Genomic DNA, 16,868 nt, shown 5'->3' with positions numbered 1-16,868 from the left:
AAACGCCCTCGTTAAAAATATACAGGTGTTGTTTGTTTAAGGAAAACTGTATGGAGTGTACTGCTGCATAATGGTTACCTGACAAACTATCATTCCCAAACAAATTACAAGCTTTAATTAAAAAGTTGTTTTTTCAATATGTTCGATTATAAGATTAAGTAGGGAAGGCGATTCTGGAGAAATATAGTTGATTTTTGAGTCACATTCCCAGGTTGTCATGTATCAACGCCTTGGGTCAGTATTCGGCCTGAAATTTTAACCCAAAGCATCTGTATTTGACGACCTCTGAATGACACTCAACAATCAACTATCTTTCTCCAGATAGTGCAAATGTTAAAGCACATATGCTGTGTCTGCATTGAAATTGCACAGATAGAGGCCTTTAGCATAATGAATTAAAGAAGTATCAGGACACAAATGAGAAAGACATTCTGATCATGAAGTCTGAGCCACTGGAGTTAGTATGCTGCTTTTTATCCCAGTTAAATGTTTTGTTGGTCAACATATACTGAAATCTGTTTTCATCAGTCACGTAGAAACACAAACCTTAACCCAGAAATCATAATATATAGTAAAGAAAACTTTTGATCTTTGTCAAAACTTTGAGGAAGAGGTCATTTTCTTTGAACATAAACAAAACCCAGAATTCTGTGTCGTATTTTGGTCAGTTTGAATCCATATATCAGAGGATTCAAAACAGGAGGAATGAGCAGAAATTCTATAGAGATGAAGTTTTGAAGGCTTTGAGGTAAATCTGTGGAGCCAAATCGCATGTACATGAAATCAAAAACTATTATAGCTACAAATGTAGTTAAAGAGGCTAAATGGGGCACACATGTCTGCATAAACTTTACTCTGTCATCTTTGGACCTCACAGAAGTTTTGATGAGATGCATATAAGTCCAAATGACGAAAAACCCATGAGACACATACAAGAAAATTGTAAAATATGCAATTATGTTGTTTGGAATAGTGTTAGCATCAGGGCATGCAAGTTTAACAATCATCCAATTCACACATACAATTTTTTTCATGGCTGTACTGCACAATCTAAGTCCTGATGTCATCACAATATTGTTGGAGAAGATGCAGAAAGGTGTTATCCAGGAGAAACACACCATCTGACATACCCTCCTCTTAGACATGAAAGAGTGGTAGTGCAGTGGTCGACATATAGCCAGATATCTGTCGTACGCCATGACGGCTAGAATAGACAAATCACTGCAAATAGAAGAGTACATGACAAAAGCCTGTAGGAGACATGCTTCATATGAGATTTCATGAGAAGAAGACAATAGATCAAAGATGAATTTAGGGTAGAAACCTGCGGTCCCATAAAGTCCATTAATGCAAAAACTGCACAATAAAATATACATAGGTTCATGCAGGTTTTTATCCAAAATGATGATCATGATGATAGTCATATTGAAAAACAAAATCATGCAGTAATACAGTAAAGTGAGTGGGAAGAGAACTACTCTGTAGTTATTTGTCTCATTTAACCCTGTTAGAATAAAAATTCTTACAATAGAAACATTTTCCATTATCAGAGAACACCCGTCTTGTCAAATGTTTCATCCACCGTGTCACAGCATAAATGGTCATATGAGTACAGGGCGTTTGCCGTTACAACTTATATTAGTAACAGCTTGGCTACAACAACAAAACACAGAGGAATTCAAACTCTGTTTTCTCTTTTAGCATAGCAGTTATCAAAATAACCAGGTCATTAGTTTGACCAGCATCAACATTGACTCTTGAGACAAAAGGGGAAAAAAAGGTCTGACACAGAAAAGTCTTATTCATGTTAAAACTAGATAAATTCATAATTATAAGTACTTAAAATATTACATGTAATTAATTGTGTATACTCAAGACATTAATTTCATTTTCTAAAATAATATTTTGACAGCATTTGTTGAAATGCAGGATATGTACCTAGATACATATCCTGTAGAACTGTACTTTTATTTAGCCTTTCCTCTGCAGGCGGTCACAATGTTAAACTGTTGAAAACTGCTAGAAATGCAGAGAATCTCTTTCTGTTTTTCTGTTTCTTATGCCTCCACGCTGGTGATAGCCGTGGCTGGGGGCATTATGTTTTGGGGCTGTCCGTCCATCACAGAGTCACTTGCCATCTTCCGCAAAAGACTCAAGACCCACTTGTTCAGACTTCACCTGGACCCCTCATAGCATGACCCCCCCCCCCCCCCCAAAAAAAAAATAAATAAATAAAAATTAAAACTGCAAGCAGTGATGAACAGGCCCTCGCAGTCAACGCGCGTCGGGGTGTGCTGCTGCCGGGGCGTAGCGCTTATCCGGCCCAATTGCCCGATTATTGTGTATGCGTGCCTTAATTGTCCGTGTGTTAATCGGACTGTATTTGGTGAAGATATGCAAGAATGTCTGTTTGACCACAATGTGCAGGAAATTGTTGTTCTATTTTTTGGGCATTCTTTGGACTATCACAATTGTTTAGATAACTTTTTCTCAGGAGGGTCCACAAATACTCTGTGCAAAGTTTTGTGCAAATCGGAGAAATTGCCTGGGAGGAGTTCAAAAAAGTAGGTTTTTCATTTTTTGTGAATTTGCGAATGGAAATTTAGCGAGAAAGTGGGCGTGGCCTATATCACACAATTCAGCTGAATGCAGGGAACACGTAGATATAAGGTTTAACAATGTGCGCCATATTATGTGGGAGTTATTAGCAAAAACGTTTTTTTTGTTGATAATAGCGCCACCTGCTGGTCATTTTTGGTGTGTGAGTTACAGGGGTTAGTCTATACCACCCCTATCAATTTCATATCCATAAGGGCTATGGTGTGGGCACAGTGCCAAATATTAAATTAGCCTGCCACCAGAGCGCCACCTAGTGTCGGATCGGTAAAACCTTCAACGGATATCCTCAGGAGGGCATTGACAATAATTCTACCAAGTTTCGTGTTAATCTGAGCAACCGATGTGGAGCTATAAAATGCTTCAATTTAAAGAGCGCCACCTAGTGTTCATCGCCCAGAATTTTGCACAGAGCCTTAGGGGCTCATGGGGAAGTAGTAACCTGAGTTTCATGTCATTTGGACAAACCAATGTGGAGATACGCAACACTTCTGTTTGGAACAAAATCTGCGGGAAGTTGTTATTTAATAACTTGAGTATTCTTTGGAATATCAAAATTCTTTTAATAAATTTTGTCAGAAGGGTCCACAGATGCTGTGTGTAAAGTTTCGTGCAAATTATCAGGAGATTCAGCACAATTCATGAACGCATGGATATAAGGTTTTTGAATGTGCGACAAAGTATATGGCAGTTATAAGGCAAAACGCACTTTCCTTGATTATAGCGCCACCTAGTGGTGAAAATTCACAACGACAAGAGATTATAACATTTTTTGCCAGGTGTGATGTATATTCTAAGTTTGGTGAGTTTTGGGGTATGTTCAGGCAGTGAAAAATGCGATTATTTGGGACAAAGAAAAAAAAAAGGATCACTACAAAAACAATAGGGACCTAGCAGGTTTCCTGCTCGGGCCCTAATACCCTTAGCACTTAAACCATAGCACTTATGTACTTAGGTATCTTTGATAAATAGCATCTACCATGCTCAGATGAGGGCTTGAAAACTGTTTCTATTTTTCCTTTTCTACTTTATCGACAGTGATATGTTGTGGTTTCTTTTTTGTGACAAATGTACTTATTGGAAGTCGCTTTGGACAAAAGTGTCTGCTAAATGCCCTAAATGTAAATGTAAATGTCTTGAATCGAATGCAGGCTGCAATAAGAAGCCAGTGGAGGTCACGGAGGAGGGGGGTCACATGGGAGAATTTGGGTAGATTAAAAATGAGGCGCGCTGCAGCGTTCTGGATACACTGCAACGGTTCAGTCGAAGAGGCTGGGAGTCCAGCCAAGAGCGAGTTGCAGTAGTCCAGGCGGGAGATGACCAGCGCTTGGACCAGGAGTTGCGTTGCGTCCTTTGTGAGGAAAGACCAGATCCTGCGGATGTTGTAGAGGGCAAATCTGCAGGATCGGGCCACAGCAGTGATGATGGGGGTGCAAGATAGTCTGTTGTCGAGGATTACACCCAGGTTCCTCGCAGTCGATGAAGGCGATACTGTGACGTCCTCGATAGTGATTGACAGGTCCATGCGAGGGCAGTCTTTCCCCGGGATGAAGAAGAGTTCAGATTTATGAAGGTTGAGCTTGAGGTGATGCGCAGTTGTCCAAGCGGAGATGTCTGCCAGACATTCCGAGATGTGCGTTGCAACGTGGGTGTTAGAGGATGGGGGAAAGAGATGAACAGTTGGTTGTCGTCTGCATAACAGTGGTAGGAGAATCAATGTGATGTGATTGCAGAGCCTAGTGATCTAGTGAATAGTGAAAACAGAAGTGGTCGTAGTACTGAGCCTTGAGGGACACCAGTTTCCAGAAAGCAGGGTTTGGACAAGGAGCCATTCCAAATGACTTGGAAGGTGCGATTTGTCAGGTATGATGTGAACCAGGTTAGAGCAGAGTCAGCGATGCCAAGTTCAGCCAGAGTGGAGAGGAGGATTTGGTGGTTGTCTGTGTCAAACACAGCAGATAGGTCGAGGAGAATGAGGATGGATGAGTGGGACGAGGCTCTGGCGGCAATGAGGAACTCAGTCACTGTGAAGAGGGCCGTCTCAGTGGAGTGAGCAGTCCCGAAGCCTGACTGTTTTGGGTCAAGGAGGTCGTTTTGTGAAAGATAGGAGGACAGTTGGTTGTAGACGGCGCGTTCCAGGTTTTTAGAGAGGAATGAAAGAAGAGATACAGGTCTGTAGTTTTGGATGTCAGCTGAGTCTAGGGTGGGTTTCTTTAGGAGTGGCTTTACACCGTGCCGAGCAAGGACGGTGGTATACCAGGCTGGTGGCGAGAGGGAGACTGACGAGCCGCCACCTTTTCTCTGATACACTGGACTGCAGGTTTTAAGGGATGCTGGGATATTAATATATTTGGGGATCCTTTAAACTGAACTGGATTTTTAACATATTTGGGACTCTTTTAATCTGGATTTTAATATATTTGGGACTCTTAACTATATGCATTCAAACAAGTGTTAAATACATTTGAACTGTTTTTAACTTGAACTTTGGCTCTTTGGTCTCCTCAGTATTGATCTCCACCTGATAAAAAAGAACCCACCTTTCCCCCTTACATTAAACCCCCCCCTTACACATACAACCGTGATGTGGTAATTCTAGTTTGTTTTAGTTGTTAGTCTAGATGTTGTTGATTAAACTCAAGATTCAATACAATCTCACCCATGAAACCGATTAGAAAGCTAACACTCTAGGTTTGAGTACTTCACAAATAGATATAGGACTTCCTCACAAGCAGACACCAGAAAGTTTGTATTGACAGTTTCACTTTCTCTATGTTCTGTAGGTGCTCAACACCGAAGCCCCCCAGGGCTGTGTGCTCAGCCCCCTCCTGTTCACACTGTACACCCATGACTGCACTCCCAAACATCATGAGAACTCCATTGTGAGGTATGCAGATGACACCTTAATTATCGGTCACATTACAAACAACGAGGAGATTAACTAACAATGTCTGGTTACCCTTTCAAAATAAAGCTTAGTTACATTTTATGTCATGTTATGACTTTCAGACTCACTGATTCTTGAGACTTCGGCAAAAACATTTCTCACTAAGAAAAGTGCTGATTCCATTCAAATGAATAACATTTTCTTGTTTTATATGATAATGGTCTTTTGCACAAGTGTGACATTATTACATACATGTGTTTATAATTTTATAATTTATATGATGTTATGTCAGCCTAGCACCCACAAAACAAGTTGTCCCCTAAGCAGAGACTAACATTTCAATTTGATAAAAAATGAGAAAAACACAAGCTACACTACATGAAATGTGGTTGCATTTGTTTGAAATAAGACATCTTGGATATTTCAGAATAGTATGAAGCAAAATGTATATAATGAATTTTATTGCTTATCTTCATTATTGAATAATTAGATACTTGAGGACTTTACATTCTTGTTGTAAAAAAGTGTTTTACCAAAAACAAATGTATCCATTTCAAATTTTTATGTATTAAACAGTAAAAAGACAATCTGAGTGGAAACATGGACACGATAACAAACAACGCTAAAGACAATATTGTATTTAACCAACCTAACTGCAGTTTAAGCTTGAAATCAGCATGGAACATCAAATGCCCTGGCACTGCTCTTGAGTTAAAAATATACAGGTGTTGTTTGTTTAAGGAAAACTGTATGGAGTGTACTGCTGCATAATGGTTACCTGACAAACTATCATTCCCAAACAAATTACAAGCTGTAATTAAAAAGTTGTTTTTTCAATATGTTCGATTATAAGATTAAGTAGGGAAGGCGATTCTGGAGAAATATAGTTGATTTTTGAGTCACATTCCCAGGTTGTCATATATCAAGGCCTTGGGTCAGTATTCGGCCTGAAATTTTAACCCAAAGCATCTGTATTTGAAGACCTCAGAATGACACTCAACAATCAACTATCTTTCTCCAGATAGTGCAAATGTTAAAGCACATATGCTGTATCTGCAGTGAAATTGCACAGATAGCGGCTTTTAGCAAAATGAATTAAAGAAGTATCAGGACACAAATGAGAAAGACATTTTGATCATGAAGTCTGAGCCACTGGAGTTAGTATGCTGCTTTTTATCCCAGTTAAATGTTTTGTTGGTCAACATATACTGAAATCTGTTTTCATCAGTCACGTAGAAACACAAACCTTAACCCAGAATCACAATATATAGTAAAGAAAACATTTGATCTTTGTCAAAACTTTGAGGAATAGATCATTTTCTTTGAACATAAACAAAACCCAGAATTCTGTGTCGTATTTTGGTCAGTTTAAATCCATATATCAGAGGATTCAAAACAGGAGGAATGAGCAGAAATTCTATAGAGATGAAGTTTTGAAGGCTTTGAGGCAAATCTGTGGAGCCAAATCGCAAGTACATAAAATCAAAAACTATTATAGCTACAAATGTAGTTAAAGAGGCTAAATGGGGCACACATGTCTGCATAAACTTTACTCTGTCATCTTTGGACCTCACAGAAGTTATGATGAGATGCATATAAGTCCAAATGACGAAAAACCCATGAGACACATACAAGAAAATTGTAAAATATGCAATTATATTGTTTGGAGCTGTGTTAGCGTCAGGGCATGCAAGTTTAATAATTATCCAATTCACACATAGAATTTTTTTCATAGCTGTACTGCACAATCTGAGTCTTGACGTCAGCACAACACTGATGGAGAAGATGCACAAAGGTGTTATCCAGGAGAAACACACCATCTGACAGACCCTCCTCTTAGTCATGAAAGAGTGGTAGTGCAGTGGTCGACATATAGCCAGATATCTGTCGTACGCCATGACGGCTAGAATAGACAAATCACTGCAAGCAGAAGAGTACATGACAAAAGCCTGTAGGAGACATGCTTCATATGAGATTTCATGAGAAGAAGACAGTAGATCAAAGATGAATTTAGGGTAGAAACCTGCGGTCCCATAAAGTCCATTAATGCAAAAACTGCACAATAAAATATACATAGGTTCATGCAGGGTTTTATCCAAAATTATGATCATGATGATAGTCATATTGAAAAACAAAATCATACAGTAATACAGTAAAGTGAGTGTGAAGAGAGCTACTCTGTAATTATTTGTCTCATTTAACCCTGTTAGAATAAAAATTCTTACAACAGAAACGTTATCCATTATCAGAGAACACCCGTCTTGTCAAATGCTTCTTCCACCGTCTCACAGCATAAATGGTCATATGAGTACAGGGTGTTTGCCTTTACACGTTCTATTAGTAACAGCTTGGCTACAACAACAAAACACAGAGGAATTCAAACTCTGTTTTCTCTTCTAGCATAGCACTTATCAAAAATAACCAGCTCATTAGTTTGGCCAGCATCAACATTGACTCTTGAGACAAGAGGGGAAAAAAAGTCTGACACAGAAAAGTCTTATTCATGTTAAAACTAGACAAATTCATAATTATAAGTACTTAAAATATTACATGTAAATTAATTGTGCATACTCAAGACATTCATTTAATTTCCTAAAAAAATATTTGTTGAAATGCAGGATATGTACCCAGATACATATCCTGTAGAACTGTACTTTTATTTAGCCTTTCCTCTGCAGGCGGTCACAATGTTAAACTGTTTAAAACTGCTACAAATGCATAGAATCTCTTCCTGTCTTTCTGTTTCTTATGCTTCCACGCTGGTGATAGATTTTGTAAAAAAAAATGTTCTTGTCATTATTGGCTATTCTGGAGAAAGACATTCCCAGGTTGTCATATATCAACGCCTTGGGTCAGTATTCGGCCTGAAATTTTAACCCAAAGCGTCTGTATTTGACGATCTCAGAATGACACTCAACAATCAACTATCTTTCTCCAGATAGTGCAAATGTTAAAGCACATATGCTGTGTCTGCAGTGAAATTGCACAGATTGAGGCCTTTAGCATAATGAATTAAAGAAGTATCAGGACACAAACGAGAAAGACATTCTGATCATGAAGTCTGAGCCACTGGAGTTAGTATGCTGCTTTTTATCCCAGTTAAATGTTTTGTTGGTCAACATATACTGAAATCTGTTTTCATCAGTCACGTAGAAACACAAACCTTAACCCAGAAATCACAATATATAGTAAAGAAAACTTTTGATCTTTGTCAAAACTTTGAGAAAGAGGTCATTTTCTTTGAACATAAACAAAACCCAGAATTCTGTGTCGTATTTTGGTCAGTTTGAATCCATATATCAGAGGATTCAAAACAGGAGGAATGAGCAGAAATTCTATAGAGATGAAGTTTTGAAGGCTTTGAGGCAAATCTGTGGAGCCAAATCGCTTGGACATAAAATCAAAAACTATTATAACTACAAATGTAGTTAAAGAGGCTAAATGGGGCACGCATGTCTGCATAAACTTTACTCTGTCATCTTTGGACCTCACAGAAGTTTTGATGAGATGCATATAAGTCCAAATGACGAAAAACCCATGAGACACATACAAGAAAATTGTAAAATATGCAGTTATATTGTTTGGAATAGTGTTAGCGTCAGGGCATGCAAGTTTAACAATTATCCAATTCAAACATACAATTTTTTTCATGTTTGTACTGCACAATCTGAGTCTTGACGTCAGCACAATATTGTTGGAAAAGATGCACAAAGGTGTTATCCAGGAGAAACACACCATCTGACAGACCCTCCTCTTAGTCATGAAAGAGTGGTAGTGCAGCGGTCGACATATAGCCAGATATCTGTCGTACGCCATGACGGCAAGAATAGACAAATCATTGCAAATAGAAGAGTACATGACAAAAGCCTGTAGGAGACATGCTTCATATGAGATTTCATGAGAAGAAGACAGTAGATCAAAGATGAATTTAGGGTAGAAACCTGCGGTCCCATAAAGTCCATTAATGCAAAAACTGCACAATAAAATATACATAGGTTCATGCAGGTTTTTATCCAAAATGATGACCATGATGATAGTCATATTGAAAAACAAAATCATACAGTAATACAGTAAAGTGAGTGGGAAGAGAACTACTCTGTAATTATTTGTCTCATTTAACCCTGTTAGAATAAAAATTCTTACAATAGAAACATTATCCATTATCAGAGAACACCCGTCTTGTCAAATTCTTCTTCCACCGTCTCACAGCATAAATGGTCATATGAGTACAGGGCGTTTGCCTTTACAACTTATATTAGTAACAGCTTTTGCCACAACAACAAAACACAGAGGAATTCAAACTCTATTTTCTCTTTTAGCATAGCAATATGCTAAACATTGACTCTTGAGACAAGGGGGGAATAAAAGTCTGACGCAGAAAAGTCTTATTCATGTTAAAACTAGATAAATTCATAATTATTAAAGCACTTAAAATATTACATTTAAATTAATTGTGTATACTCAAGACATTCATTTCATTTTCTAAAAAAATATTTGTTGAAATGCAGGATATGTACCCAGATACATATCCTGTAGAACTGTACTTTTATTTAGCCTTTCCTCTGCAGGCGGTCACAATGTTAAATTGTATAAAACTGCTACAAATGCATAGAATCTCTTCCTGTCTTTCTGTTTCTCATGCCTCCACTGGTGATAGCCGTGGCTGGGGGTATTATGTTTTGGGGCTGTCCGTCCGTCCCATTCTTGTGCACACGATATCTCAAGAACGCGATGAGGGACTTTCTTCAGATTTGGTAAAAATGTCAACTTGGACTCAAGGATGAGCTGATTAGAATTTGGTGGCCAAAGGTCAAGGTCAGTGTGTGACCTCACAAATAGGATAAAATGATTAATTGTGACATTTGATATCCAAAAGGTCAGAGGTTAAATACACTGTGACATCATTATATTTTGTAAAAAAAATGTTCTGGTCATTATTTAACGCCACAATTCGGGAACAGCAACTTGATTGGTGCACAGAGGCATGCAACCGTGATGTGGCTATTCTAGTTTGTTTTAGTTGTTAGTCTAGATGTTGTTGATTAAACTCAAGATTCAATACATTCTCATGAAACTGATTGGAAAATTAACACTCTGGGTTTGAGTACTTCACAAATAACATCATGAGAACTCTACTGTGAAGTATGCAGACGACACCTTAATCATCGGTCACATTACAAACAACGATGAGATTAATGGTTGGAAATCAACATTCTTGCAGAATGGTGCATTGAGAACAATCAACTGCTCAGCGTCTGCAAAACCAAGGAGCTGATGGTTGATTTCAGAAATAATTACAGTTTATGGTTCCTGGGAATCAGCATCACAGTGAACCAGACTAAGCTGCTGTATTTGACTACTTGGGAGTGAATGAGTCAGTGAGAATTAAAAAACTTAAATTCCAGAGCCAAATTCTTGTAAACCTTTACAGAGGAGTAATACAAAGCATTCTGACATTATAAACAGTACATAACAAACTGGCATGGTTCATGAAGAGGAAGAGAAGGCTCCACAGCAGGTGATTAAAACTGCCCAGAACATCATTTGTACCCATTTACCGAGCATCGGTGATATTAGTGAAGTGAGATGTCTGCACAGAGCCCAAAGGATACTAAAAGACAACACCCACCCCAGCCATAGGCTGTTCACCCTGCTGCCATCGGGCAAGAGATACAGAAGTAGTAACTAGGGATGCTCGATATTGGCTTTTCTGCCGATATCCGATATTGTCCAACTCTTAATTTCCAATACCGATATCACCCGATACCGATATATGCAGGCTTTTTACACCAAAACTGTTAGGTAACAACATATCTCCTATTGTGAATTAACACATTATGCCTAATTTTATCAGACCTGCAAACTCCTGAGAGTGAAAAAGGTGACAAGGTCCGAAACCAAACCAAGGTAGGGGGGTCCATCCAAATTTTAGTGATTTTAATATGCAAATTACGCTTTTTGGAGCGTTTTGACACTAGAATTTCTGTGTGCAAGTAGATACATGGCTCTTGCTAGGCACATAGTATATCCATCCATCCCAATTACCATCCCAGACATATCCAACTATTTTCTGACATTGTTTATGTTCACTTACTTCCTTCTGCTGAAAACAGGATGAGCTGAAATGATTAATTGATTAGTCAACTGACAGAAAATCAATCAGCAACTATTTTGATAACCAAATAAGGAAAAATGCCAAAATGTATTTGTTGTAGCTTCTCAAATCGGAGGATTTTAAGCTTTTTTGTGTCATACGTGATAGTAAACTGAATATATTTGGATTTTGGACTGTTGATCAGACAAAATATGACATTTGAAGACATCACCATGTGCTCTAAGAAATTATAACCAACTATTATATTTATTTTCTGACACTGTGTTGTGTTTATTACTAGTTTCACATCAGGTTTAATGTTTTGTGCCACTGTGCTCAGAGATATCAGCTGAGCTAAGATTTAAAAAAAGGACTTTCATTTAATTTTACATTTCCTGAGACTTTCAGCACCGCAGTCTGGTTCAAAATGAGTCCAGCCAATTTCACTGTACTCAGCACCGGAGCACAGAAACAGAAATGAGTCGTTTGTTCCCACTGGTTTTGCTCTCAGACATTAAGACTTTAATTTTTAAAGTCCTGCTGTTGTCCTGCATTGCAAACCGATGCTTGAAAACAGACAATATTGAACGGTGTTGTAGTTTTCCACAGATTGAATGAAATACAGCAGCACTCAGGACTTGTTGCTCTATCTTTCAGTGATTTCTCTCCTTATCGGTGAAATATGACAAACTGAGGTCGCAGCTCCGGTTAACGTGGACGCCTATAGGGAGTAAAGTTAGCGGCTAGTAGCTAAAGCTAAGCTAATGCTTACTGTATTTAACGAGCGTGCAGCTGCAGCGGCTCCGGTGTGGACAGTGGAGTGAAAACACACCTGAATCATTTCACACTAACTCACCTGCAGACGAACCTGACAAATTGGAGTGGAAGCGGAGACCATGACGGCATATGATGTTACCAAGGGGAAGCATGAAGAGTACGAAGAGGAGTGGACCAAGCAAAAGTAGGGAAGGCAATTCTGGAGAAAGATAGTTGATTATTGACTCACATTCCCAGGTTGTCATATATCAACGCCTTGGGTCGGTATTCGGCCTGAAATTTTAACCCAAAGTGTCTGTATTTGATGACCTCAGAATGACACTCAACAATCAACTATCTTTCTCCAGATAGTGCAAATGTTAAAGCACATATGTTGTGTCTACAGTGAAATTGCACAGATAGAGGCCTTTAGCAAAATGAATTAAAGAAATATCAGGACACAAACGAGAAAGACATTTTGATCATTAAGTACGAGCCACTGGAGTTTGTATGCTGCTTTTTATCCCACATATAATTTTGAATATATTGGCTACACACTTTCTTTCTGTCCTTGAATAAAACCAAGAATTCTGTTTCGAATTTTGGTCAGTTTTAACCCGTATACTAGAGGATTAATTATTGGAGGAATTAAGAGAAATTCTATTGCCATGAAGTTTTTCAGGCTCTGTGATAACATACTCGAACCATATCGTGTGTACATTACATCAAAAAGGGCAGCAAAGCTATAACTGATTAAAGAGACTAAATGTGGCACACATGTGTTCATAAACTTCTTCCTGCCATGTTTGGATTTTAGGCATGTACTGATCAGATACATATAAGTCCACAAAAGAAACAACACATGGACAATGTAAATAGCAATGCTGAAAAATAGAACGCTAGCATTTGCTAAAGAGGTAGAGCATGCCAGTTTATCAATTAGTGCGTTTGAACAGTAAAGTTTAGGTATGTGTGAGCCACATAATTTCAATTGAACAATTGTCATTGTGTTACTGAACATGCAATAAAGAGGCAAAAGCCAAGAGAAAGCAACCAACAGAGATATTCTTTGCCTTGTCATCACAGAGTGGTACTCTAATGGCCGACATATAGCCACATATCTGTCAAAGGACATTACAGCTAAAATTGATAATTCACTTCCAGTTGATGAGTATATCACAAAACTCTGCAGAAGGCATCCGGCGTAAGACACAACATGAAAGGGAGACAGAAGATCCTTGAAGAATTTGGGGTAAAAGCCTGCTGTCCCATAAAGTCCATTAATACACAGATTACACAGGAAAATATACATAGCCTCATGAAGTCTTTGGTCCACAATGATGGTTATGATGACAACAACATTCACTATCCAAATGATTAAATAATAAAGTAAAGTGAGAGCAAACAGAATGATTCTGTGTTGCACTGTGTAATTTAATCCTGAAAGTGTAAAAAATTTAAGTACAGAAACATTATTCATCATCTCAGCTTGCACAATTTCATTCATTTAAATTAGTTTCACATCAAATGTTAGTAACCCTGAATATGTGCAGATCATACAGTGTCACATCAGAGAAACACCTTTGAGTTGTAAGTTGTGCAGCGAACATCCTGTTGCTGAGTGACTCTGACACTCCCAGTGTCCCTCTGTTCAAATCATCTGTCTCTGATGACTCAACACAAACTGGGAATTCGGGCAGTAGCGCCTGAGAGAAGTAACTGAAACAAAGTTTGTTTGAGTTAATATTTGGTGGATCAGTTTATAGAGTAATTCTGGTTCTTATGCAGAACAAATTCTTTGTAGCGTGAAATGTGAAAAACCCTCAAAGTGAGTTTGGCATCAGGGGGTTTTATTATAAATAACTTTTATACATTTGATAGCAGTTAAAAGTAAATATAAAAAAATGCCCTGATATAGTTTCATCCTCAGGCTTTTTATATCATGTATGTGGCCATTAACTGCATATTTATTTTTGCAGGGCTATAGTTTTAAATCAAATCAGCTAGAAATAAGGGTGCTCCGATCGATCAGCCAACGATCATTATCGACCAATATTTGCCTTAAGTAGGTCGATCGGTGGTGTCTATAAAGGCCAATCAGAAGAGCCGAGTAGACAGTTTATTCCTTTTTGTAAATTTACTGTAAGCAGCCCTCACACAGCAACAGGAACAATATGAGTATCTCCGAATCTAGAGAGAGGCTGTCCAGTATTTTATACACGGGACACAGCTAATGTAACCTTAATTATTAATAATCATAACTCCAACATGGCAAAAAAACATAATAAGCTAATGCAGCAAATAAAAACAGAAGTAGAATCTATTAAGTTAACAGAAAGGTGCCCCCTAAAAGGTACTGGTGGACTTGAAGGCAGGTACAAATTTGGGTTCAGTTTCAGGTAACCATTTAAGTTGTTATGCCATTTTTTAAATTCCACTTAAAATTTTAAATAATAATAATTTCTAAATATATTGGCTAGACAATTTTCTCAGAATGACACTCAACAATCAACTATCTTTCTCCAGATAGTGCAAATGTTAAAGCACATATGTTGTGTCTACAGTGAAATTGCACAGATAGAGGCCTTTAGCAAAATGAATTAAAGAAATATCAGGACACAAACGAGAAAGACATTTTGATCATTAAGTACGAGCCACTGGAGTTTGTATGCTGCTTTTTATCCCACATATAATTTTGAATATATTGGCTACACACTTTCTTTCTGTCCTTGAATAAAACCAAGAATTCTGTTTCGAATTTTGGTCAGTTTTAACCCGTATACTAGAGGATTAATTATTGGAGGAATTAAAAGAACTTCTATTGCCATGAAGTTTTTCAGGCTCTGTGACAACGTACTCGAACCATATCGTGTGTACATTACATCAAAAAGCACAGCAAAGCTATAACTGATTAAAGAGACTAAATGTGGCACACATGTGTTCATAAACTTCTTCCTGCCATGTTTGGACTTTAGGCATGTACTGATCAGATACATATAAGTCCACAAAAGAAATAAAAAATGGAAAATGTAAATAGCAATGTTGAAAAATAGAACACTAGCTTGTGCTGAAGAGGTAGAGCATGTCAGTTTATCAATTAGTGCGTTTGAACAGTAAAGTTTAGGTATGTGTGAGCCACATAATTTCAATTGAACAATTGTCATTGTGTTACTGAACATGCAATAAAGAGGCAAAAGCCAAGAGAAAGCCACCAACAGAGATATTCTTTGCCTTGTCATCACAGAGTGGTACTCTAACGGCCGACATATAGCCACATATCTGTCAAAGGCCATTACAGCTAAAATTGATAATTCACTTCCAAATGATGAGTATATCACAAAACTCTGCAGAAGGCATCCAGCGTAAGACACGACATGAAAGGGAGACAGAAGATCCTTGAAGAATTTGGGGTAAAAGCCTGCTGTCCCATAAAGTCCATTAATACACAGATTACACAGGAAAATATACATAGCCTCATGAAGTCTTTGGTCCACAATGATGGTTATGATGACAACAACATTCACTATCCAAACGATGAAGTAATAAAGTAAAGTGAGAGCAAACAGAATGATTCTGTGTTGCACTGTGTAATTTAATCCTGAAAGTGTAAAAAATGTAAGTACAGAAACATTATTCATCATCTCAGCTTGCACAATTTCATTCATTTAAATTAGTTTCACATCAAATGTTAGTAACCCTGAATATGTGCAGATCATACAGTGTCACATCAGAGAAACACCTTTGAGTTGTAAGTTGTGCAGCGAACATCCTGTTGCTGAGTGACTGACACTCCCAGTGTCCTCTGTTCAAATCATCTGTCTCTGATGACTCAACACAAGCTGGGAATTCGGGCAGTAGCGCCTGAGAGAAGTAACTAAAACAACGTTTGTTTGAGTTAATATTTGGTGGATCAGTTTATAGAGTAATTCTGGTTCTTACGCAGAACAAATTCTTTGTAGCGTGAAATGTGAAAAACCTTCAAAGTGAGTTTGGCATCAGGGGGTTTTATTATAAATAACTTTTATACATTTGATAGCAGTTAAAAGTCAATATAAAAAAATGCCCTGATATAGTTTCAGCCTCAGGCTTTTTATATCATGTATGTGGCTATTAACTGCATATTTATTTTTACAGGGCTATAGTTTTAAATCAAATCAGCTAGAAATAAGGGTGCTCCGATCGATCAGCCACCGATCATTATCGACCAATATTTGCCTTAAGTAGGTCGATCGGTGGTGTCTAAAAAGGCCAATCAGAAGAGCCGACTAGACAAAAACATGAGACAGTTACTCTATGTGACGCTCAAATGCCATAGCGTCAGGCAAGCTGTGCCGTTGTCCCTCACTCTAAGAAGACAGAAAATGTACTTAGGATGAACAGACTACATTCATTTTCTTTTTTTGTGCATTTAGTGGCATATTAATTTACTTACTTAGCCATTTATATATTTATTTATACAGATGTCTCTCCTTTCAAAGGATGCCATTGACGCTGTGTTACTGTGGTGACAAGGAT

General features: G+C 37.9%; 5 protein-coding genes across 5 annotated transcripts; all 5 read right to left on the bottom strand.

The window, feature by feature from the left end:
* Nucleotides 1-614: 614 nt before the first annotated feature.
* Nucleotides 615-1,544, bottom strand: LOC141001912 (olfactory receptor 6B2-like). The gene has a single exon (XM_073473071.1). It carries the CDS (start codon nucleotides 1,542-1,544, stop codon nucleotides 615-617), a length of 930 nt encoding a protein of 309 aa, XP_073329172.1.
* Nucleotides 1,545-6,816: 5,272 nt separating this feature from the next.
* On the bottom strand, nucleotides 6,817-7,746 carry LOC141002915 (olfactory receptor 6B2-like). Its single transcript, XM_073474334.1, has one exon. It carries the CDS (start codon nucleotides 7,744-7,746, stop codon nucleotides 6,817-6,819), a length of 930 nt encoding a protein of 309 aa, XP_073330435.1.
* Nucleotides 7,747-8,734: 988 nt separating this feature from the next.
* Nucleotides 8,735-9,664, bottom strand: LOC141002137 (olfactory receptor 6C1-like). The gene has a single exon (XM_073473321.1). The coding sequence runs from the start codon at nucleotides 9,662-9,664 to the stop codon at nucleotides 8,735-8,737; it is 930 nt and encodes a 309-aa protein (XP_073329422.1).
* A 3,239-nt stretch (nucleotides 9,665-12,903) lies between these two features.
* Nucleotides 12,904-13,836, bottom strand: LOC141001998 (olfactory receptor 2K2-like). The gene has a single exon (XM_073473164.1). It carries the CDS (start codon nucleotides 13,834-13,836, stop codon nucleotides 12,904-12,906), a length of 933 nt encoding a protein of 310 aa, XP_073329265.1.
* Nucleotides 13,837-15,061: 1,225 nt separating this feature from the next.
* Nucleotides 15,062-15,994, bottom strand: LOC141001997 (olfactory receptor 1-like). The gene has a single exon (XM_073473163.1). It carries the CDS (start codon nucleotides 15,992-15,994, stop codon nucleotides 15,062-15,064), a length of 933 nt encoding a protein of 310 aa, XP_073329264.1.
* Nucleotides 15,995-16,868: the final 874 nt, after the last annotated feature.

The sequence above is a fragment of the Pagrus major genome, chromosome 9 (assembly GCF_040436345.1).
Source record: "Pagrus major chromosome 9, Pma_NU_1.0".
NCBI classification, from domain to species: domain Eukaryota; kingdom Metazoa; phylum Chordata; class Actinopteri; order Spariformes; family Sparidae; genus Pagrus; species Pagrus major.
Note: the sequence above shows the minus strand (reverse complement) of the source record. Positions and strands in the feature narration are given on the sequence as shown.